General features: G+C 51.6%; 1 protein-coding gene and 1 long non-coding RNA gene across 20 annotated transcripts in view, besides 1 other annotated feature; one reads left to right on the top strand and one right to left on the bottom strand.

The window, feature by feature from the left end:
- Tns1 (tensin 1) overlaps positions 1-24,192 on the top strand; it is a 214,317-nt gene that overhangs the window by 6,395 nt on the left and 183,730 nt on the right. For 13 of the 19 annotated variants that reach the window (XM_017319864.1, XM_017319860.1, XM_017319859.1 and 10 more), the window contains exon 1: positions 9,738-9,920. The exons of 4 other annotated variants lie outside the window; for them this stretch is intronic. In XM_017319864.1, the coding sequence (XP_017175353.1) occupies positions 9,753-9,920 (168 nt within the window). In that variant the 5' untranslated portion in view covers positions 9,738-9,752. Of the gene's footprint in view, positions 1-9,737; positions 9,921-9,963; positions 9,984-19,648; positions 19,933-24,192 lie in introns of those variants that run through there. 2 more of the 19 variants (XM_006495878.3, XM_017319862.2) reach the window with 2 other exon arrangements.
- Positions 5,491-7,918: an enhancer, noted in NCBI's record as "VISTA enhancer mm1630". NCBI's record gives its function as "enhancer in: hindbrain (rhombencephalon)[5/8] | midbrain (mesencephalon)[5/8]" and the evidence as "EXISTENCE:transgenic organism evidence [ECO:0001131][PMID:17130149]".
- Gm31637 lies at positions 21,105-22,540 on the bottom strand. The gene is made up of 2 exons (XR_373518.3): positions 22,097-22,540; positions 21,105-21,533 (listed from the first exon to the last, which is right to left on the bottom strand). It is a non-coding gene; the product is annotated as a predicted gene, 31637 (long non-coding RNA).

Raw genomic sequence — 24,192 nt, 5'->3', positions numbered from 1 at the left:
GCTGAAGGTCAAAAGACGCACAAACAGGGTTGGATGAAGTCAGCCGATAGGACTTCGCCAGGTTAGAAACCAGTGAGAAAGGAGATGTGATTTGGCAGCCAGTTGGAGCTGGCAGTGGGTGGCAGTCACGGGAGACTGGAGCAGGTGCCTCCTGGCTTCAGTGTAAACCTTTGCCTATGCACAGCTTCTCTGAGCATTTCTGCCAGCAGCCTTCTCAGAAACTTCCGTGTGTCCATCTCTCCCATGACACCCTCCTCATCTTGACATAGCTGAAGCCAGAGGGTTGGGAATGGCCTGGAGAAGCCATAGACATGATTTCAGAGTCTTCAGAAGCGATTGATGTCCCATGCTCCGTGGGCTATCGTGTGGGTGTCACATTGGTTTGGCACCCAGAGAGAGCCTCTCGCTTCTCTTGTGTCTGCTCACCTTTTAAGCCTCTATCTTTTCCACATCTCTTCCTCTGTCTCCTTTAAATGTCCACTCTTTATCCTCCAGTACCTCGCTTCCTTTCTCCCACCACTTGCCCTCTTCAAGCACTGTGTGCGTTCACAATGCTTTACTGAGAGTCTTAGTCAATTTCTGCTCGAGGAACAGAACGTCTGAAACGGATGATATCTTTTCTTTCTTTTTTTTTTTTTTAAATCTGTTTTTGGTTTTTTGAGACAGGGTCCTCCTATGTAGCTCTGGCTAGCTTGGAACTTGTTATGTAGACTAGGAAGGCCTTGGACTTACAGCAATCTACCTACTCCTGCTTCCTGGGTGCTGGGATTAAACGCATTCACCACCATGTCCAGCTGATTGTTATGTTTTTAATTGACATGGTTCATCCTAATATTGGGGCCTGGGGGACATTTAGAATGGTGTTTGTTTTGTTTTGTTTTGTATTGTTTTTTCGAGACAAGGTTTCTCTGTGTAGCCCTGGCTGTCCTGGCACTCAATTGTAGACCAGGCTGGCCTCGAACTCAGAGATCCGCCTGCCTCTGCCTCCCAAGTGCTGGGATTAAAGGCGTGCGCCACCACACCCGGCTTAGAATGGTGTTTTTGTGAGACAACTCAGTTGATAAAGTGCTTGCATGGCAAGCATAACAACCTGAATTTAAATCACTAATCCCCAGGTAAAAAGCCAGGCACAGTGGGTGTACCTGTAATCGTAGTTCTGGGGAGGCTGAGACAGGAGGATCATGGATGCTTATTGCTGGCTAGTCTTGCTGAATGGGCAAGCTCCACCATTAGTGAGAGACATTGTCTCAAAAACTAAGGTGGGGGCTGGTGAGATGGCTCAGTGAGTAAGAGTACTTGCTACCTACCCATGAGGATCTGGGTTCAGATCCCAGCATTTGTATAAAATCTGGGGCAAAGCCACGTACATGCTATAACCCCAATGACAAGAGACAAGAGAATTGAATGGGCTTGCTGGCCACCAGCTTAGCTCCAGGTTCACGGAGAAATCTTATGTCAAAGAAGCAAGGTGGAGAATGACAGGGCAAGATACTGAGCATCCTCCTCTGACCTCTCTGAGTATACCTGCACAAACACATGTGTATACACGCCACAGACATGTAAGGCACTAGCATTGGCTTCTGGCCTCTACATGTATGGTCACTCCCTACCATGTACACACACACACACACACACGAGAGAGAGAGAGAGAGAGAGAGAGAGAGAGAGAGAGAGAGAGAGAGAGAGAGAGAGAGCGTGCAGCTTCATGGAGTCAGTTCCTGCCTTTCACTTTCACACTGATTCAGATCCAGCTCAGATGATTAGGTTTGTAGACTTTCACTCATTGAACCATCTTGCCAGCCCACAAACTACATTTTCTTTCATTATTATTTTTAAAGATGATTTTATTTTATATGTGTGGGAGCGTTTCGCTTTCATATTTGTAGGTGAACCACATGCGTGCTCGGTGCCTGTGGAGGTCAAAAGAGGGTGTCAGATCTTCCAGAACTGGACTTACAGATGGTCATGAGACACCATGTGGGTGATAGGAACCGAACCGCCAGTCTCTAATTTTCTTCTCATTTTTTTAAAGACTAGGTCTCATATAGCTTAGATTGGCTTTGAACTCACCATAGAGCTGAGAATGATTTTAAACTTCAAAGATCTGGTATTTCTGGTATTTATAGCACCAGGCATAGTTTTATGTGGTGCTAGGGATGATACCCAGGATTCTGTGCATGGTAGGCAAGTCCTATTGTGTGCCATCCCCAGCCAGGAACTACATTTTCTTTATCCAGTCGTCTGTCAATGGGCATCTAGGTTGGTTTTTATATATGGGCATTTTTCCAGAATATCTGTCTATGGACCAGTTATGTCCCTGGTGCCCACAGGAGCTAGAAGAGGGCACTGGGTCCCCTAGAACTGGAGTTCTGGATGGCTGTGAGTCACCATGCAGGTGCTTGGAATCAGATCCAAGTCGTACATCATGTAGCTGGTGTCAGCACTGATGCCTGTGTAGCTCTGTGATGTGTGAACGTGGATCCTTGGGGTCTGGGGTCCCAGGAGCACTGTAGCTGAGTCAGATGGAAGCGCTGTTGTCAGTGTTTTGAGAAACCTCCATACGAGTTCCGTAGGAGTATATAGAAGTTGCCTTTGGTCTGCATCCTAAGGTATCATTTTGATGACTGTCATTCTGACTGGAATGAGATAGAAGTCCAATACAGTTTTCTTTTTTTAAAAATGTATTTGTTTATTTTTAGTTTATGTGTACAGGTGTTTTGGCAGGCCTGCATCACATGTGTGCGGAGCCTGCAGAGGCCAGAGGACGGCATAGGATTCTCTGGATCTGGGGTTACCAGGTGGCTGTGAGGCACCTGGTGGGTGCTGGGAGCTGGGTTTTTTCTTTTCTGAAAGAGCAGCCAGTGCTTTTAACCAGAGATCCATCACCCCAGCTCCTTAATACAGTGTGTTGTTGAGACAGGGTTTCTCTGTGTAGCCTTGGTTAGCCTGGAACTTGATATATAGACTAGGCTGGCTTTGAACTCAGAAAGCAGCCTGTCTTTGCCTTCCAAGTGCTGGGATTAAAGGTGTGTGTTACTATTCCTGGCTCCTTGCTTTAGCTTTAATTTGTATTTCTCTGATGGCTAGTGAGCTTGGACATTTTCCCAAGTGTTTGCGTTTCATCTTTTGAGAACTGTCTGCTTATTTCATTAGCCTATTTGTTAATTGGGTTATTGGATTATTTCTTTATTGTGTGTGGTATATGTATGTGTTTGAACAGCTGTGTACCCACATATGTGTGAGGGCGTGCTTGTATATGTAGAGGCCAGAGATCAACATCAGATGACTTTCTTAATAATTTTCCATCTTTATTTTGTATTTTACAAATATTTCCAGGGTTTTTGTGTGTGTGCATGTTGCATATGTGCTTGTTCACGCTTGCTTGTGTGTAGGCATGTAAGTATGTGTGTGTGGAAGTGAGTGTGTGCCCAAGGTTGGTGTCATGAATTGTCCTGGACTTCCCTTCCAGCACATTGAGCGCTGCCTTTTGAGGCTGGAGTTAGGGTTGGGCTGCCATTCTCACTCAGCGTTTTCTGTGGATTCCAGGGACCCAAATGAGTCACTAATATTCTGGATGTTAGTCTTCTGTCTGATGGATGGATGGCTAGCAAGGGTTTTCTCCCATTCTACAGGCCACATGTCCTGGTTATTTGTTTTCTTTATTGTGCAGAGAGTTTCTGATTCCCATTTGTCAGTTGTTGGAACTATTTGCGATATGACTGGAGCCCTGCTCAGAACCTTCTTGCCTGCACCTGCATCTTGAAGTGTTTTCCTACTTTTTTCTCTATAGTTGTAGACTTGCAGGACTTTCTTTGTTAAGATTTACTTATATATTTTATGTATATGGATACTTTGTCTGTTTGTACATCTGCACTCTAGAAGACAGCACCAGACAGTTAGGTGCTGTCATGTGGGTGCTGGGGATTGAACTCAGGACCTTCAGAAGAGCAGTGAGTGCTCTTAACTGCTGAGCCATCTCTCCAACCCAAGTTTGAGGACTTTCATTTGATCCATTGGGATTTGTCTCTTCACTTAGTAAATCCTTTCCTTGGCTGGAACTCTTCTTTCCTAGGAGACTCGCTCCGAGATAGCAGCCAACTCCAAGGGTAACAGCATTAGCTTATGAATGGGGTAGTGTCTCATTGAAGCTCCACCTTCCAACCAGATGTGCTGTCATCTGGGTCCAGATCTGTCCTGCATAGAGAAGACTACATTTTGAATAGGGTCCTTAGAGATGAATAGGTGCTCACTGAACAAGATGGGAGGCATGGGCATTTCAGTAGGACTCAGAGCATGGGGAAAGAGTGGGAGAGGAAGGATAAGAAGACAAGGAAACGGTCTGCATAGGAAGGGGCTCGAATGCAGAGAGAAAGGCTTTGTGAGATGTCTGTGAGCTGTGAAGAGGCATTGGAAGTGGGGGCTCTACATTTTATCTGTTCCTGGCACAGGGTAGAGGATTCCTGGAGGGTAGGGCATGGAGTGTTTGAATCTTGTTGGCCAGTCTTTCTCATGTAACAGGACCACATAGGAGTTTGCACGTTGTGTGTGTTTAGGGGTGGTATGTTGTGGCAGCCAGCAGTTCCTCCTCCCTTAGTGAACCTCCAGGGAGCTGACTATTTGTCCTTGTCTTTGACTTCGCCTCCATCATGACACCCACACCCCAACTCCGAGAACTTGGGCCGAGCAGGGTAGGTTGTTGAGCCAAATACTCACCTAGTATGTCTGGCTCTCTGCCTGTCCTTTTGGCTCTGATTGCCTGCTGCCCAGCCCAGGTGTCACTCCCAGAGGACAGGCCTGGCTTTGTTGGGACCCTGAGACCTTAGCCAAGCATGTGAGTCTTGCCCTTGCAGAGATGCAGGAGGGGAAATGACATGCTGAGTGATATGCGGTGTCAGGACCTGGGTCCTGTGGAAGTCTGAGTGTAGAAGTCCCGGGCTGGGCACTGTTTGCCCTGCTGGCCACGTCCCTGACATGTTCCTGGCAGGTTGGGAGTGGGGGAGCTGGTGGTTTATGGCCAGAGGTACAGAGTAAGTGAAGAGAAAAGTGACCTCTGGCTGTATATCCTTTCTTTTGCTGCCTCTGGCCCAGCACCCTGGTTTGCTTCTCAACAGGGAGTTTTCCTTTCCCTATTTTCTCTGGTCAGCTTCTACACTCCAAGTCTGTTCCTTCCTGGGTATCAGCTTCTCTGCTGTAGAGGAGACTGTGTGTGGTTGCAGCTTCTCAGCCGGCTTGGGAATAGCCCTGAGTTCAGCGTGGGCTTTTTTTTTTTTTTTTAAATAGCAGCTTTAGTAATGTGTATGGATAAGTATATTATAAACCCTGTTGTGCCTCGGTTTCCTCTACTGCCCTACAACCTTTAGTAGCGTGTATGGCACATTGACAACATGTGATAAAGTTGTGGTCATCTTTGTGGTCATCATCATCGTTGCTATATAGTATTCATCTGGTCCTCCAGGAAATAAAATGCAGCAGAAATGTGAGGGTCTGAAGCACAAGGAGCCTGTCAGAGGCCTGCCTGCTGGGGAGGAAGAAGGGAGGAGACTGAGGGTCTCACACAGCTGTGCAGCTGACCCGAGAGAGTGGGAGGAGGTGGGCACCGGCCAGGCCTCTTCATTCAGAGGAGAGTTAGGAAGGCTGGTGGAGCCTGTGGGGGCACAGCTGGCCAGAGGGCTTTAGCATGATCCTCTGCCTACCACCTGTGGGGTACCCAGTCTTTGCAAACAGTGTGGTGGATTTCAGCCTGGAATCAGAACCTTGTTTTTTCCAGTGGCCTTTATAGGACAGGGAGAGGAGTGGAGCTTTGGGTTTGGTGTGTGTGTGTTTGTGTGTGTGTGTGTGTGTGTGTGTGTGAGTGTGTGTGTGTATGTCTGTGTGAGTGTATGAGAGTGTTGTGAATGTGGTGAGTGTGTGTGTGTGTGTGTGTGTGTGTGTGTGTGTGAGAGAGAGAGAGAGAGAGAGAGAGAGAGAGAGAGATGCAATGGCCTGTGAAGCAATGGGGGATGACCCAAGCATCTAGAAGAGGTGACAGTGTGCTGGAGGTGGGGGGTGGGGGGAAGTAATTCTCCATTATAGGACTTCTGGCTTCCCACTGCCAGGTTCTGGCTTTTGCATGAATATCCCCTGCCTCCTTTTACTTAGCTACTTAGAGCAGGGGGGTTTGATTCCCTCAGGCCTCTGACACCTTTCCTGCACTCCCCATTCTGCCGTTTGGCTTGCGTGTGTCAGGCTGAGCGGGAAACTGAGGCACAGTGCACTGGGTAGGGACAGCCTCAAGGTATGGCATTTAAAAATGGACACTTTACTTAGCCCCCGCCCACCTAATGCTCACGCTTTAGGCATGAGCAGGGGGTTAATGGGCCACTGAACATGACCTTGGCTGTTCTAAGAGTCAGTTGGAGTGTGGGGCAGGGGTGTCTAGCAGTTGCCAAGCTGTAACAACATTAGTCGAATGAAGTTGGAGCAAAAGCAAGTGTTTCTGGGCAGGGAGCTGAGGCCATCTGTGGGCGTTCGGCTCAGACCCAGCCAGGCCAGTCTGTCCCCCTCCTCTGCTGCCCCCCTCAGCTCCCACAGCAGCAGCTGGCAGACTGCATTGAGCCGCGTGAGGCACCCAGACGGCCTCCTGACCCCCAGCCGCTCACTATGCTAAGCAGGGTTCCTGTATGCCTTTGCCTTTTAATGGAGCCACAGCAGGGGGGGAGGTTTCTCTATAGTTCTCTTGTTTCCTACAAAATTCCTTCCTGCTGGTGTGACTGCAAGCTACTTCCAGAGGCTCAGAAAGAAAGCTCTAAGGCTCTGGGTACCTGAGGATCTGGCTAGCTGGAGGAGCCATTTCTTACCACTTCCTAGGCTGGGTGCTCTGGGCAGAAGGACTCCTTGCCTGTAAGCTTCAGTGACTCCAGTTAGGAATAGGGAGAATGGAGCCCACCACACCAGGCTTCTGGGAAGAGCTAGCTAGCTTCACCAAGCTCTGAGATGGGGGTGGGGGCAGGTGGCACTGTCTGCGCCTGTTCTCACTCTGTCCTGAATGGCATCTTCTTTCTCCTGTCACTCTCTGTAGTCTGCAGGCTGCAGTGCTGAGGTCAGCTGGGGATGGTGTAGGAGGAGCAGACTGACCTGGAAGCTCCTCTGGGAGGTGTGTGTGGGGGGGGGGGGGCAGGGTCAGGCATTAGATGAAGACACCGATATAGCATCCTGGAGAGGAATGAGGGAAGGCTAGTTATGAAATACATTGTGTCCAGGGCCCAGGCTGATCTGGTAACAGGTGTGAGATGATGGAGCTGGGAGTCCCAGCTCCTGTGTCTAGGAAATTAGAGCGAGAACAGGGGCTTGCAGGGATTAAGTGAGGGATCTGGGGAACCGAGAGAAATAGTGTTTCCAGCATGTTGCAGGTGCTCAGCCAGACTCAGTTCCCGTCTGAAGGCCCTCTGGGTCACCTGGTTGATCCCTCTATGTGATGTGTTAGAATAGCGGCTCCAGTCTAAACATAGCACACCAAGCCAAAGCAGTTCCACCTGTAAGAGGTTTATTGGGCGAGAGAGAGAGAGAGAGAGAGAGAGAGAGAGAGAGAGAGAGAGAGAGAGAGAGAGAGAGAGAGAGAGAGAGAGGCAAGGTGGCAGCGGAAAGAAAAGGGAGGAAGAGAGAGGGGAGAGGGACATTCCTCTTATATATATGGATGGTGACTTGGTCACAGGTAAAGGTGGGAGGTGAGCCCAATGGATTCTGGGAATATGGTGGCTGTTGTCTTGGCAACAGGTGTGTAGGTCACGATGTCGCCTATGTGATGTCACAGGTTTTGGAGGTCCTGGTACCAACACTGTGTATCTGCATTAAATCCCTCTAGAAGAGTGTGGGTCTGGTTATGTGGAAAACCTGTATGCTTGAGGTCTGACTCTGCAGGCAGGCAACAAGGCAGTTAGCAATGATGGCAACAGATGTCTTTAAAAATAGCCTTTTTGGTAGTGCACGCCTTTAATCCCAGCTCTTGGGAGGCAGAGGCAGATGGATCTCCATGAGTTTGAGACCAACTTGTCTACAGAGCTAGTTCCAGAACAGCCAGGGCTACAACAGAAAAATTCTGTCTTGGAACACACACACACACACACACACACACACACACACACACACACACACCCCTAACCAACCAACCAAAAACCCTAGCCTTTTCAGGCTGGAAAGATGGCTCAGATGGAACTTGCCAGAGACAACCCAAGTTCAGTCCCTGGGATCCACACTGGGCAGAGAGACAACCAGCTGGGGAAGGTTGTTCTCTGACCTCATCAACAGTGGCACCTCTTATTCAATCAATCAAACAAACAAACAGCCACTCTGTCGCCCTGCAAAGTGTTGGACACAGTCATGACTGTTGGGCTCGTCTTAGCCACTGTGCTAAGCTGAATAGTCTTTCCACCTGGGCCTTGCAGTGGGGAGGGAGTCCTTTGGTTGTATGAGGTCAAGGTTTTGCCTGATTAGTAGCAGTCCTTCTCTTAGGGAATCTCCCATCCCCAGCCTGGCCTTCAGCCTTCATAGCACTTGCCCCTGCTCTGGCCAGATGAAAGGACCTAAGACAGTAGCTGTGGATACTCCCAAAGATAGTGTGGGGGGTTAGATCTGTGTCTGCTTTGCACAGTGATCTCTCCTTCACTTGCCTCCAGTGGGTGGGTGGGGACTCTGGACCCCAGACTTCTCCACTCCTCCCCATGGGAGCATGAACCCTATTCCCAAAGCCCTCCCTGTTCTCCCTCCCCCTGAGCTCTGTAGCTGACTATAGGACTGTGAGAACAACCTCCATCTTGCTTCCCATATCACAGAAGGGGCATTTCCAGCTCTGGGGTCTCTCTTGTCCCCTCCCTTCCTTCTCCATTTATCTCCCACTCTGAGAGCCAAAGGCCCTTTGTAAAGGTCTTTGTGTGGATCTGAGCTCCCAAGCCTGCAGAGGGACAAAGGGACACCCTTTCCCCCTCTCCATTGTCCCCTCTCTTCCCAGGAGGCCCCCCTCCACCACCCCATCAGCTTGGCTTATTTCCTATGTAGTGAGCAGAGATGGGTGTTTGAAAGGGTTCATGATTTCTTGGGGCCCTGGACCAAGGTTGAGTGGTCCTGGTGGGAGGAAAGAGGTTGAGTTCCCTTGGGGAAGGGGGGACCTCTGGGCCCTGGAGTAGGTAGGGTGGGACATTGACACTGCTGTGCCTTACTGGTTATGATTCCCCCTCACCTTCTTCTCTCTCTGATTTGGTCACTGTCTCCTGTCTGTTCATGTCTCTTTTCTCTCTATACTGGTGTGTCCCCAGCCCCCAGATCATTCTCAATATCTGTTTTGGAGAAACCAGGCAGGCCCTATTTTCATTCTTTTTTTTTAAAGGGAAAATTTTTTCAAGTTTTATTTATTATATCTAAGTACACTGTAGCTGTCTTTAGACACCCCAGAAGAGGGTGTCAGATCTTATTACAGATGGTTGTGAGTCACCATGTGGTTGCTGGGATTTGAACTCAGGACCTTTGTAAGAGCAGTCAATGCTCTTAACTGATGAGCCATCTCTCCAGCCCCATCTATCTTCACTCTTAATGTCATTTTGAAGGAGACCCCTTCCTTTCTCCCTTCCCTAACATAGACCCCTTTCTCTCTGCCCTCCCCTAACCTGCAGGGTCTCCCCTAGGCCACTGCCATTCCCTTTGCCCTGGCTAGTCTGATGACCCCACGCCAGAGTAACCCTGGCTGGCTGCCTGCCTGTTGCGTTCTGGATAAAAATAGATATATGCTTGGTGACTGGGGCAAAGGCAGGGGCCAACCCACAGGTTCCCCATGTCCTCCTTGGGAACACATCCTCTTCTGGAACCTTGGGGTCTCCCTACCACCCTGCTGCAGTAGGGAGTCTGGAGTGCCATGGACCCAAGGAGCTCTCAGGAGGAAACTGCTGGTGCTGGTAAATGACATACGGGCAGAGAGAGGCAAGCCAAGGGCAAGACCAATGTGGGAGTCCTAGCTGGTAAGGATTGGTGGCCTGAACCCAAGTGTAGCCCAGGACACTGCAGGCAGAGCAGAGCAGAGCACAGCATTCCAGGGCAGTGGCCTGGGCCGCAGTGGAGTGGAGAGCCAGTTCTGCATGCATGAGTTGCTGAGTAGCAGCCCAGCCTCTGAGAGCAGCCACTTCCCTATCTGGATAATGGAGGTCTTCTGTCTCTCGGGGGGGGGGGGGGGGGGGAATCTGGGCAACTTCTACAGGGTCTGTGACAGGGGTCAGCAGGATTCTCTGTAGGCTCCCCAGGCTGCCAGGTGTATCAGCCTTCAATTCAGAGGTGAGAGAGTTCCGCACTTCTCTCTTTCTGGCCTGTGTGCACCCTTCTCATCACCAGCTCTCCATTTTCTCGCTGGTCTTAAATGTGGCTAAATTCTTACTTATGAGCTCTGGGACCTGAGTCCAAGAGAGGAGAGCTCTGCGTTTTCTGGAGTGGCACAGAGAATCAAGCGCGTTGGGACACTGGCTCAGTTGTGGCTCTGCTGGGGCTTCAGGGCCTTGGCATCCCCAAAACCTTCAGGTTCCCCAAAGGCTCTCCTGTTCTTGTTCCACGGTTGCGAGTTCTTCTTTCCTGCCCCCGAGGGTATTATGGCCGTCTTGTAGCCTTTCTTCTCCTTACACTGCTTCCTCCGGGTGGTTCTGGTTCTTTATGAGTTATCCTGAAAGCTCCTCTCAGATGTTTGGAGCCCAGTTGTCCTGTCTGTGCCCATCAGTCCTGAGTCTTAAAGGGGAGGCCAGCTGCTTATTGGCTGCTCCTCAGCCTGCTCGGCCTTACAGCTTCCACTCACTCAGATCTCTCCAGCTCCCCCATGTTTGACACTGTTGTCAGGGGTGATAATGATTTATTTAACTAATATATAATATACATAATATATAAAATCTAATGATAATATTTAACAAGTGATCCAGGGTTTGCGTCAGGAGGCAGGAGTGGGGTCTGAGGAACGGTCAATTGGCTCTTAGCCCTTTCCTATTAGGATCAGGGAGGCCTGGGGCCTTGGAAGGGTGGTGACATGGCTGCTTCCTGGTTGGGGTTGAGGAAGCTCAGGGCTGGCTCACTCACCTATGAACCTGCTGTTCAGAGGATGGGCCTGCTGGAGGGAATCTGGCTTGGGGCTGAGGCTGGCTGGGATGTCACTTCTCTGGCTTTGTCCATATGTCTCCAACTATCATTCATCCACGGTTGGTGAGTAGGCCATGGACCACTCTGGGAGATGTGTTACCTACCCTCTGCTGGAGCTATGGACAGAGAGTGGACAGGAAATCCTTCCTGTCTGAGAAGAGCCGTAAGACAGACAGACAGACTGCACAAATGTGATCGTGGATTAGCATGCTTTCCCTTTAGAGCCTCCTCAGGAGGCTGGCAAGTAAGCCATTGTAAGAGAAGGAAGGGGAAGGCGGGAGTATGTCACCCCTGTCATTTGGGGGTCCAACATGGTCAGACAGCTCCTGTAGCCTCCTGTGACCCTGCCCTGCCTGGTGGGCTGGGCGTGGCTCTTCTAATCCAAGGCCCATGAGGGACAGACCCTCTGTCCTCTTTCTTTTTGTCCCTAGCCCTCCTTCAAGCGTAGAAACAACAGTTTGGTTCCTCCCTGTCCCCCAGGTGGCTACGGTTCCTCCTTGCTTTCCGGCTCACACATTCAGCCCATGCAACCTCGCTCTGCCTCCCACAGGCAGAAAAAAACACAAGGAAGTCAAGAGCCAGGAGCCAGGTGGGAGGGCCCAGGTGTGGCCCAGCTGGGGAACAGCTGGAAGGGAACAGCTGTTGGCTTGGAACATGACCTGATTACCCAGGGGGCTGAGTAGACCTGTGGATGGTAGGTGTGAGTTCTGGGTTTTGGCAAGATGATTCTTAGGGTGTGGAGCTGAGTGAGAGTGAAGACTCTGGGTACGGGGTTTCCTGGAAAGGCGAAGAGGAATTTATGAGATTTTTGTGCTGAAAACAGAAGTCTCTGTTTTAGAAAAGGTTTTGAAAAGAGGAGTATGGAGAATGGGAGGGCGAATACAGAAGTCTCTCCAGCAGTGTAATGTCTCATTGGAGGTGCTTCCTGCTGTCTAACTTAAGTACTTTCTGCTTTAGTGCTGCCCCATTTCTTTTGATTATGGTGGGGGTAAGCTCGCAGAAATTCATGACTGGGCTTCCATTTCTATGTTCCCTAAGTGAGAGGCAGCCTCTTGCCCCCTTCTGTTCTTGGACCCAAGCCTCCTCATGCAGCGTCACCTTGCCTCTTCTTTGGCCCACTTCCCATCCCTGGCCAGCACTATTTTGATGTCCTCTTGGGACACCTGGCTCTGCTCCCGCAGTGTTCATGCCTGGCTTGGGCTATGAACTGTGTGTTCCAGACACTGTGCTCCGGTGCAAAGCCCTGGCTGGTAGATGGGTGGTCAGTGTGCAGCTGGCAGAGTAGGAAAGGCTATTGAGAAAAGGCCCAGGGCATCTTCCCTAACTGATGCCAGGTTTTAAGATACTTGTCTGGGCATCTATGGGTGCCTTGGTATGTCAAGCGGGTATAGGCAATTTTACATTTAATTCACTCCTTTTTCCTCCCAGGGAGGTCAGCTTCTTGTCTCCATCTTATAGAAGACGTTAATGGTGGCTCAGGATGACACAGGTATCCTCAAGATCATGTGTCCCATGGGTTTCAGGGTTAGGATTTGGATGCTAGTCTTTTTGTATCAGGGTCCTTCTCTTTGGGAGATAAGAGGTGATGCCCATTTCACAGATGAGAAGGTTGAGTCTCCCAGAGGGGCTGGAGCCCAGATTGGTCCAATCACAGGGCAAGATAGGACCTTCTCTCTGGTTTGTTTGAGCCTGGCCAGGCATGTTCTACCCTGAAGCTACACACAGAGCAAGAAAAATGTGTTAGAAACTGGACTCAAGGGATCATGGAGTAGGATTGGGAATTTTGGGGTCAGGGTGAGGAGGAATCCAAATTGTACCACTCAGACTGGGGGAGAGGAGGGACGTAAGTCTGTAGGAGAATGTCTAGCTTTGACTTGAAGGGTATCGCTGTTTAGAACCAATCACGGTATCAGGGTGTCATATCCCTTGCACCTGTGGGGTGGGAAGGTCTTATGTCTAGGTGGGCTTTTGACCCCATCACACCATCTAAGAGCCTGTTCTGGACGTGTCCAGGTCCTTCTAAGGTTCTCCACCCTGGGGACTATGGTGGCTAGAACAATCTGGAGACCTGAGCTTGGACCCGCTGCAGCAACTTCTTTCCTGTGCACTGAGCCTGGGAAGGCAATCTCGGCAGGATCGGCTGTTTCTGCAGGCAGTGGATGGAGCCAGGTCTGGCTTGCTTCTCAATTCAGTGTCCTTGGGTGGCTGGTCTGTGCCATCTCCCTCTTCCTGTGTCCCTTCCTTTTCTACCTTGCTCTTTCTAGAAGGGAGGAGCCAATCGTCTTCTCGCAGCCCCTCAGCTTGGCCCTGCTAGGCCTCCCTGCTCTGCCCCCCTCTCCACTTGCTGGTCCTCTCCCTGCTCTAGACTGTGGGGTTCTGTTTAGTCCCTCCCTCAGTCAGCTTGGCGTTTTCTCTTGGAGGTCCTTTCCTTCCTTCTGTCCTCTCTGTCCTGAAGAGGTCTGTCCCAGTGACCTGGCTTCCGCCCATGTTCTCAGATATCTGTAGGCTCCAGGCTGAGGCCAAGGCTGAGGCAGGAGCATGAGAGTCATAAGATCCACTTATAGGTTTCCATGTGCTACAGTTTTGGCCTGAGAAAGGGAAATGGTGAAGAGACATGGTTAAGGAGAGGTGGGCAGAACCTGTTGATCTGTCTCTGCCTCAGACTGCCCCCCATCTTTCCCTCCTCCAGGGAATGTCTGTCTCAGCCTTTCTTTCTCATCTGGGTCCCTAGTCTTGAGGCTTTAGGTCAGCTTTCTGCTCCTGTGCCTCTCTGTGGAGTGGCAGTGGCTGGCTTCCCAGGAGGGGAGGGGCTGTGGAGGTGGGGGCAGGGCACTCCATGATTGTATTAGCTAGTGCTGATGCAAAAAGGGGTTTCCCTGCCCGGCTCTCTGGGTCCCCTTCCACCACCCTCCTTCCTTGCTCCCCATTCATCTCCGCCTTTCTCAGATCCATCAGAATCAATTAGACCTTCCCTGCTGTAATCTTATTGTGGGGCCTGGGCTCCCACCCAGCAGCCCAGCTCCCAGGCCTGAAGTCTCCATTCTGGGCCCTGCAAAGAACACTCCAGGGAGAAGGGATGACCGGGATGACCTCAGGACCCTTGCCCTTCCTTCCCCACCCTGGGGGTCCCTAGTGGATCAATAGCCTGCCTGGCCTGTCCCCACTCCCACTCCTCCCCCACCCACCGTTAATCATGTCCTAGGCCGCTGAGTGGTGATGGAAATCATTTGGAAAGGGGCCCAGAGGACCAGGATTCTCAGCCCAGGGAACAGAGAGCGGTGGGGGTGGGGAGAGGAGGGGGCTTGAATACTGTGCTGCCAGTCTGGAGGCATTTATTGTGTGGAAGAGAGTGACCAAGCTATTCTTCCCTAGGAAGGCAGACTCAAGGAAACGGTTTGGAATTTGAGAGGGGGACTGGAGGCTAGCTATCAGGAGGAACTTCCGGGCTGTAGAAGATCAGAGACCTGGGTTAGCGGTGGTGAAGGAACACCCCTAGGAGGACAGATATTGCCCTCTTTCCTTCTGGCTACCATGTTATGCTATGGAAAAGCAATGGACCAGGAACAGGGGCCTCTGTCAGCTTTGGCACTGATACTTGCTGGCCATGTATAGCAAATCAGTGTAAGCAATCAGGGCCTCAGAGTCCTGTGACAAGCAGGGGTAGGGAAGGGGTGGGGCATTTCTAAGTTTGAGTGGACACCAGAGGGCTGGTTCAGAAGAGAGATCAAGGTGTCTCTTGTCAGGGTGGGTAGAGAGGGGACATAAAGATCTTATTGGCCTGGCTGCAGTGACAGCAGAACTCTCAAAGTGACCAATGGCCTGGATCTGGAATCTGGAAGGGATGTTTCACCCTTCATCCCTCCCTCTCTTCTCCCTGTGCCCCCCTCAAGTGAGCTCCTGTTTACTGTCCCCTTGTCGGATCCTGTGCTGGGTACTAGGGTGCACCTGAGAGTGGTGGACAGTGGCCTCTAGAGCTGGCCTTCTGGTGGGGAAGAAAGGGAGAATGAAGAAGCCAGCAGATATATCAACAAGGAATGGTGCCAAGTACAAGGAGGGAATGAGCTATCAGTGCCCACAGAAGAACTGGAGGAGGACTCCTGTGGGCTGGCCAGAGGAGGCTGCCTAGAGCTGTTGCCACTTGAGTCCCTGTGAGTCAGGTCTACTCTGCAGGAGTCTGTTCTGTTGTAGGCAGAGTGGCCTGGGGCTGGGTGTGAGTTCTATGCCTTGGGCCTGGTTGGGTGGTTGATCTTGTGAGTACAGTTGAGTAGACCCTGGGGGAGCAGAAGGACCTGGAGCCCAACCTGAGGGTGGGAGAATTTGACTGCAAACCTCCTGGGGCCCTTGGGGCATCACAAGAGAGGGTAGGGACACTGGCTCTTGTGAGCAGGTGGCGAGTAGGGAGAAAAGGGGAATTACTGGATCCAAGCCCTTCCTGGGGAAGCGTTGGGAGGTCCCCAGGGAACCATGCCTGCACACCTCTTTCTAGGTGTGAAAGAGAGTCTGGGAGCCTGAGATCAAATGCTCCGGGACTCTCCTCTAACAGGAGTTGCCTTTGTCCTGGAAGACAAAACCAACAGAGGAGACTCTGTGCTGGGCTGCCAGGTAGACCCTCCTCCCACGGCTGTCCCAGGGCACAGCTGTGCAGTGACCTGCTCTCTTGTTTCCTGACACCTGTACTGGCCCCTCTAGGAACCCTATCCTCCTTGCCTTGATTTGCTATGGGAAAAGGGGACTCCCCTGGCCCTGATCTAAGAATATGTGGATATGTGGGGGTGGGTAGATCACAGATGGCCTTCACCTTGTCTGGGGTTGGGATCTGCTTCCAGGTCAGTTCTCACCTACCTGTGATCCAGGGGATCTGTCATCTTTTGGCCTCTGAAGCTACCTACATACCTCTCTCCTCTCTGTCTGTCTGTCTGTCTGTCTGTCTGTCTCACACACAGTCACTCAAGGAAAAAAGAAAAGAAGAAAAAAATTAATTTTAAAAAATACCTAACAAAATCTACTCAGGAGAGGGCATATTTATTTTGGCTGACAGTTTGAGGGGGACACAGCCCATCATGGTGCCAGGAGCTTATACAACCCATCTATCAGACCAGGCGAAGAAATTTCTATTCTTTCAAGCCCTGAAGGACTTTATCCCATGCCCACCTGGAGTCTAGCAGGACGGGAGGAGTGGAGAAGAACAGGAGCTGTCAGGGCTGGAAGTCAGGCCCTGGGTCTGTGGAAGCTCGGGAAGGTCCTGCCTTATGGACAGGGAGACCAGAAGCACTCAGTCATTCACTGGATGGTGTGACCAGCCCTTTAAAGATGTCATTGGGGGATCGGGATGTAAGGGCTGGCTGCCAAGCCCTGACAACCTGAATTCAACCCACAGGACCGACTTGGTAGGGGAGGGCTGACTACTGCGAGTTGAACTTTAACCTCCACATGTAAGCCATGACATGTGCATGCTTCCCAAACAAACAAAAACAAACACAGACAAATAAATGTATCAAAAGTATCACTGGAGAGACAGATAAGAAACTGAGGTTCGGGGGCTGGCAAGATGGCTCAGTGGTTAAGAGCGCCGACTGCTCTTCCGAAGGTCCCGAGTTCAAATTCCAGCAACCACATGGTGGCTCACAACCATCCATAATGAAACCTGATGCCCTTTTCTGGAGTGTCTGAGGACAGCTACAGTGTACTTACATATAATAAATAAATTAAAAAAAAAAAAAAAAGAAACTGAGGTTCACTGTTGAGTCCCCACATGAAGGCAGTAGAGAGTTTTTATGTGGTGTCTGCTAGTGAAGCCCTCTATCAGACCAGGGTCCTGCCTAGGTCCACCTAGGCAGTGGATTTGTGGAGAATTACCTTGACTTTCATGAACTGAGACAGGCAGGGTGTGGTACATTCGTAAGGACTCTCCAGGAAGCAACTGGTCTGGCTTTCTGTCCTGGATGTCACAAACTGTTTCACCTAATCCTTCTATCATATCATATTTCACTTCCAATCCATGGTCCCCTGTGTCTGCATCTGATCCATGAGTGAGGAACTGTGTACCTTTTGAGCCTCAGAGGCCCGGAAGCAGAGCTGGCAGGGAGGGGTGTAGATCAAGAAGCCACTGAACTGGATGGAGTGGCTAGCTGGTGCCCTCAGGGACTTGAGGGAGCAGGGGAATCAAGACTGGAAGGAGAGGGAGGCATGGTGGTTTAAGCCTGTAATGCTAGCATTTGGGATGTAGAAACTGGCAGATCTGTTTGAGTTCGAGGCCAGCCTGGTCTATATAGAGAGTTCCAGGTCAGCCGGGGCCACATAGTGAGATCCTGTCTCAAACAACCCAAAACAAGACCGGGAAGAGGCTTTGGGAATTGGAAGCTTACCCTGACTCTTCCTCTGCCGAGTTTTGAAGGAAGAGAAAGTCAGAGGGGTTCTTGCTAGAATCTTGCAGGAGATTGTGGAATGGATGGTTCTGAGAGGGTAAAGAGATTCTACAGGGATTCTGGTGGACTTAGAACAGTGGATTTGTGGAGAATTACCTTGACTTTCATGAACTGAGACAGGCAGGGTGTGGTACATTTGTAAGGACTCTCCAGGAAGCAACTGGTCTGGCTTTCTGTCCTGGGTGTCACAAACTGTTTGCTCTCCCTGAGGAGGGTCCTTGGCCAAAGGTTCCTCCTGCTGGGCAGAGGCTAGCAGTGGAGAACTTTGCCTAGGAGCCCTGTCCAGCAGGATTCCAGGCTGCAGAAGGCTGGGTCTCGCCATCACCTCTGTCCCTTCCTGCCCACCAGTCCTTCCTCCGTCCAGCTCAGTGGAGTATCTATCATACCCTAAGCACCGACTGAGAATCCTTTGAAGAAAAAGCTACCCTGCTTTCCTCCCTGGGGCTAGGCAGAGCCTCAAGTCAGCCAATTCTATCCCTCCCATCTTTAAAAACTCAGCTAGTGATTCCTTTCAGTTAAGCATCAGCCCACATGCTATGGATTAAACTCCATTTCCTCCAGGCTCAGTCTCTTTCCTGTGGTCCCAAGGTGGGGAGGCTATGAAGGGTGAGGTTCCCCTCAGGCTTGGAAGAGGACTGAGCAGTGCCAGGGACATCCCTGGGGTTAGTGGGCACAGACAAAGGCTCACTCCCCAGGAATGGGCTCTCATGAGTGCAGTCAGACCACTCCCCATCCCTCCAGTCTTCATCTTGAAGTTTCATCATGGGGGCCCCTTGCTTGGCTGCCCTCATGTCTGTCTCTCTCTGTCTCTACCCGCACACCAGGAACTATCTCTTCTCCCTGGTTGGCCTTTTGCCCATCCGTTCTCCCTCCCCCCCCCCACCCCCCGCCCCCCGTGTTGTCTGATGTGGGGTAGGGAAAGTGCGGGAGAGGAGGGAGTTTGTGGGGGCTGGGGCAGGGTGGACCTAAGAAGGCCTCTGCATTGCAGGAGAGTCTGGGGGTGGGAGTGGGGGGCGGCGGCAGATAAGACTCTCAGGTCCTTAGCTGCAAGTTGAGAAAGACCCTGGAAGTTAGGGGACAGCGGAACACATCTAGAAATCTGGTCTTGAGATGGGTGGGTGTTGGGGAAAGCCCAGGCTCCGGGATTGCGGCAGTGGGAGAGGGGCCAGGGTCTGCAGGGGCGGGGGGGGGGGGGAGCAGTGTCCAGTTGCTGAGGAAGCAGCCTCAGCTCAGCTCCTGGCCCGTTGCCCTCTTAGCTTCTCGGCAGCCACAGACTCAGGCGAAATTCAGCGCCGGCTGCCGCCACTCCCCCACTCTGCGTGTTGGTCCTCTCTTTGCCTTTGTCTGCTGGTTTCTCCAGAACCCCGCGTCTGTCCTCTTTTCTTTTCCTATTTCTAATTCTAGGGTTCGAGTGTAATGACCCCCAAACCCTATTCCCGAAATCCACCCCATGTACAACCCCCAGACTCTCTCAGAGGCAGGGAAGTGGCACCGGGCAAGGCAAGAAAATGCTAAGAAGAGCATGCAACAACCCCAGCAGGAGGGAGGCGTGGTCCTTCCAACCTGTTGGGGTGCTTTGTGCTCTGGGCCCCCTCACTTCTAGAGTGGGCTGCAAAGGGATCCCCGACGATGAGTAGGGGTGTGGCCAGGGTCAGAGGATGCCAAAGTTGATCTGGGTTCCCATGTGCACGCCCTGCCCCTGCAGGTTTCTGTTGGGCGGTGGAAGCCGGTGGCCTCCGTTTAAGTTAATCACATTATGCTCTGGGGAGCAATCTGGGAATCGGAGGGAGGCCTAGAGGGAATCCACGTGCGCGCACACACACTCACACTCACTGCAGCGCGAGCACAATGCTGCTGTCGCTCCTTCCCGCAGGCGGCCGCCCTGCGCCTGGCACCGCCTCTGCCGGGTCCCCACTGCTTCAGAAGTTACCGGGCTCTAGCGCCCAGGAAGCCGGCAGCAGCAGAGGCTGGAGGCTGGCACGTCGCCGCGGAAGGAGGAGAGAGGGAGCGGCGGAGGAAGGCCCCCGGGGTGGAAGCGCCCTGCATCTGCCCGAAGGGGCTCGGAGGAGATGGAGCCAGGCTGGCGCCGCGCCGAGGGTCCGCTGTCCCGCTCCTCCCGCTAGAGGGGGCAGGATACCCCAGCTGCTCCTCGGGGACCGAAGCCCCGGGAGATGCCGGGAACAGGGAACTGATTTTCTGCCCCTAGGTCCCCAACAGGCGTCTCGGTCCTTCTCTCGTCACCCGTGTGCCCTGGGCACCTACTTTCCCGGGCAACATGACTCGACTGAGCTGGTGCTTCTCCTGCGTGATCCGCTGGGGCAAGTACCTCTTCTCTTGCCTCCTGCCCCTGCGCCTCTGCCTTCGCAGCCAGGTAACGCGTCACCTGGTTCCTTCCAGCCCTCCAGCCGACTCCTCCTTTCCCCCCGTTAAGTTTGATGGATTACCACTCACTTTCAGGGACTCATCATTGTGGCCTTGTCAGCTTGGCTCTCATGACTGTAGGGAATCCTGGGGGAGTCCCTAGCCCATGCTAGACGACCCAGGAGGGGGAGTAGCTGTCATTCCATAGTGCAAACCATCAGAAGTCTGATGGAAAGCTCTGAGTCTTGAATGGTCCTAGAAATTAGAGGACCGGGTGGGGGGCATTTTTGGAGTTGCTTTTTTTTTTTTTTTTAAATTTCTGTAGGAAGAGAAGCCTTTTCCTGGAAACTCCCACCCCCTCCATCCCCCACCCCCGCCTCCCAATCTCAGAGGCCCTGGAGTTAACGCAAGGAGATGAGATGAAAAGGGAGTAGTTATTAGGTGGCTTTCAAAGGACTCTGCCTATTCAGAAAGGCAGAGTGGCTTCAGAACAGCATAAGAAAAGTATGTCTCCCAGGGAGGGGGTCAGCAGGTGGAGTTTGGTGGGGGGCATGCTGAGGTAGCACTTGCTGTACTGAGAATGGAAGTCTGTCTGAGCATTCTTTTCCCTAGGATTCCTCTAGAGAAACCCTGGCAGTGTCTTCAAAGTAGTTTATGTGGGACGCAGCCAAAATAAGGGGCTGGAATACGGCCAGAAATCTTGACTGGAGGGTCAGAGGGACCCCCCCCCCCCAACAGCATGGCTATCATTGCCCCAGCAGCCTCTAATGAGGCTTCCAGAGGCAGAGGGCTGTGGTGTCTTGATCCTCTGTGGAGCTACTTCAGCTCCAGAATGGCGGGCACACTGTGGTTAAGAGAATCTGTGATGGAGCCAGCCTGACTGACTTTGAATTCTGACATTCTCACCTACAAGCTGAGGGTCTGGACAGTGACAGCTAGTACAACTAGTACTAGTTTTCCTATGTGTAGAATGGAAATTATATATATATAATCTGTATCACACATAGGGTGTTTAACAATGTGCTCCCTCTATTGAAGGGGACTCAACAAAAATTAAGGGTATTTTTTTTCTGACTTCCTACTTGCCCTCTTCAGGTATGGAAAGATGTCCCTAGTCACTCTTCCCTTCTTCCTAAGCCTCAGGAATTTTTAGCTCCTTATTACAGGTGCTGCCTCTGTACCTCAGTTTCCCTCTCTGCCATTCCGCAGTGAGGAAAGGTGCCAGCAGGTTTCTGCCCCAGTCACCCAAGATATGTTTGAAATTTTCCAGCAAAATGCATTGTCCCTGGGGATTGGCTGGGAGGCAGGCACTGCCTCTGGGGGAGTGCAGGGCTGGAGCCCCAGCCACCATCCCTTAGGCTCTGAGTCCAGATGTTGCAGAAACCGGTTTTCAGCTTTGGGAACAGTCTGCACTGAGAGATGGCCAGCCGGGACCAGGTCAGTGGATCCAGCCGTCCAGCCATTCCCCTTCTTCATCTGCAGGGTAGGAGAGGCTCCACTAGACCTCCTCAGAACCAGGACCGAGCTAGGGGCTTGCAGCAAGGGCAACAAGCATCTGTGGCGGCTGCCTCTTGCAGCCTTTGAGGGCTCCAGTCAGTCAGGAAATTAGAGCTGGAAAGGAGATCAAAATCATGGAGCCGGGAAGGAGCTTATTAAAAATTATCAGGATTGGGCCCAGACACTGTCCCCTTCCAGGGCGCTGGTGGACTGGAGGTGGGGGACGGGGAGTACAGGATGTCCATGATTCTTCCTGTGTCAGCTGTGGGAATGAAGACTGAAATAGGGAGATTTTACCTTCCACAGAGCACTCAGATTTTTGGAGTGTGGGGCAGCAACCTCAGTCAGTGGGGCATTGGGCTTGGTGGCAGGGCCTGGGGTTGTCTATAAGGGGCCTCAGTGGACATCAGGGTGAAGTGCCTGGTGTTCAGAGCTTGCGGATGGGACTGGAGCACCCACTCAATCCTTGCCTGTACGTTTGCACCATAGACATCCCAGCACAGTGGCTGGCACAGGAGCCTACTGGGACCCCAAAGACTTCAAAGAATGCCTGTGCATGGGGAAGATGGTGTGGCTTTGTTAGAAAGGATGGATCTAGAAGCAGCAGGGTCTAACTCCTGCCTGCCAGGGGAAAGCCAGTGGGTCTCATCTTGACCCATGTATACAAGCTCACTTACCTTAGCTCTTCCTTCTGTGTGTCCTTGCACCCTGCTGAGCCTGGGGCCAGCTGACCTTCCTGGAGCTGTGTCGTCAATGTCAGCTCCTGAATGAGAAGTGAAGAGGACAGATAACAGTCACCATAACACAGGAGCATGACTGCTGTTCCTGGGTGACTAACTGTTAAGCTCCAGGGGCAACACAACAAATCGCTATCCCTAGGAGAGGAGGACTCAGATGCCTGGGCTCCACTGACTCATGTCCTAGCTGTGTGACTCCAGCAAGTTGCTCAACCTCTCGGTGCCTCAGTTTCTTTAAAATGAGGCTTGGTAGGATGGCTGGTTGGTTAGTGTCAATCTTTCCCCGGTAAGGGGCAAGTGGCAGAGTCTGACGGGCAGAAGGAATGTGGAGATCTATAGCTGAGTGTTCCAGCCCTCTGCACTCTCTTCTGTCTTAGAGAGAGGCTGTGGGTGTCCAACTCAGGGTAAAGAGAATGCATTGCAGGGGAAGAGCAGAGGGCGACCTTTGGCCATGTGAAGACTGCAGAGCAAGGCACTTAGGAGAAACTCAGGAGAACCTGGGAAGTCTGGGGTCTCGGAGTCAGAGGACCATGAACTATGCTCCGAATGAGACTCCTGGGAGATCACGAGCTGCCCTGCCCTTGACCACATTGCAGCTAGTTATCTGCTCAAAAGGGCCCGAGGGGAGGTGAGAAGTGTCCCAAAGGTCAGATCATTTTGACAGATAAGTAATTTGCCTTTCCAAATTAAACAAACAAACAAACAAACAAAAAACAAACATAGCTAACACTTTAAAATGTGCATTTTTCCATATTTTTAAATCAATTTTTACATAAAAATATAGATTTGGGTCTTTGATAGCGAGGCCCTTCCAAAGAACTGAGGAGGGTGGGGACAGATGCCTGCTTTCAAGTACCACAGCTACCTCCCCACCCTCCCTCAGGCCCGGGACGCTCAGGTAGGCTGGGCTTAGAAAAGCTCTAACACTCTGTGACCTTCAGATTCTGTGGCAGGTGGGGCCGAAGGGTGGCTCAGTGCCATAATGAAAGCTGGGTGAGACACTGGCAGAGATTTTTGAGGGACATGCTTGGGTGTGTGTGTGGGAAGAATGGATTTGGGGGAACTTGCTCCTAGGATGCTTTGACACGGCAGGGAGTAGGGCTGGGAGGGATGCCGGGACTGTCAGTCTGACCATTCTGCAGGCAAGGAAATTGAGGAGAGGAGAACAGCCAAGACCATTAGCTCATTCCCTGGCCCATAGACCCTCCCTGGGTGTCTGGAAGCCACCACTGGCCCAGAGCCCACAGACAAGCCTGTTTCTTCAGCTGGCTGCACCATAGGGGGGCTAGAGGGAGGGGCCAGGAGGTCTGCTGGAGGAAATGAAACCAGCCACTGCTGCCTAACAGAGGCAGCATGGCATAGGGTGGTGGCCGGGCTCTTAGGCTCCTGGTGTCACCCATGGGGAACCCAGCCAACTCACCAGTGTGTACCTGGTGTCTGCTGCATGTAACACACTAGGCTCTGGGCATCATGTGGGGCTCCCAAGATGAGCAAGCCCTCCAGCGGGTCTGCCTGCTGGGGTTCAGATCAGAGGCCATGGCTGGCAGGAGGGGGTCCTGACAATGGGTGGGCATTGCAAGCTTGGGCAAAGGTAGCAGGCAGGACTGCTCACATCTGTTTGAGGGGAGAGAATGAAGGGTTTGGAAGAGCTTAGGAGATGCTAACAGAAGGAAAATATGTTAGGGCCTCTTGGCTAATTGGTTGACTTACTCATTTTTTTTTTTTTTTCTAGTCAGGGTTTCTCTATGTAGCCCTGGCTGTTCTATAACCCATTATCTCACTGCGTAGATCAGGCTGGCCTCGAACTTACAAAGATCCACCTTGCCTCTCCTCCTTGGTGCTGTGATTAAAGGCTTACACCATCATGCCAGGCTCTTTCGATTTTTTATTTTATTTGTGTAAACTACATTTAACCCCACATGATGACACACACCTTTAATCTCAGTACTCTGGAGACAGAGGCAGGTGGATCTCTATGAATTTGAGAACTTTTTCTATGTAGTGGGTTCTAAGCCACCCAGGACTCCAATAGTGAG

This window comes from Mus musculus, chromosome 1 (assembly GCF_000001635.26).
Source record: "Mus musculus strain C57BL/6J chromosome 1, GRCm38.p6 C57BL/6J".
Classification (NCBI taxonomy): Eukaryota; Metazoa; Chordata; class Mammalia; order Rodentia; family Muridae; genus Mus; species Mus musculus.
This window is presented reverse-complemented; position numbering and strand designations above follow the sequence as displayed.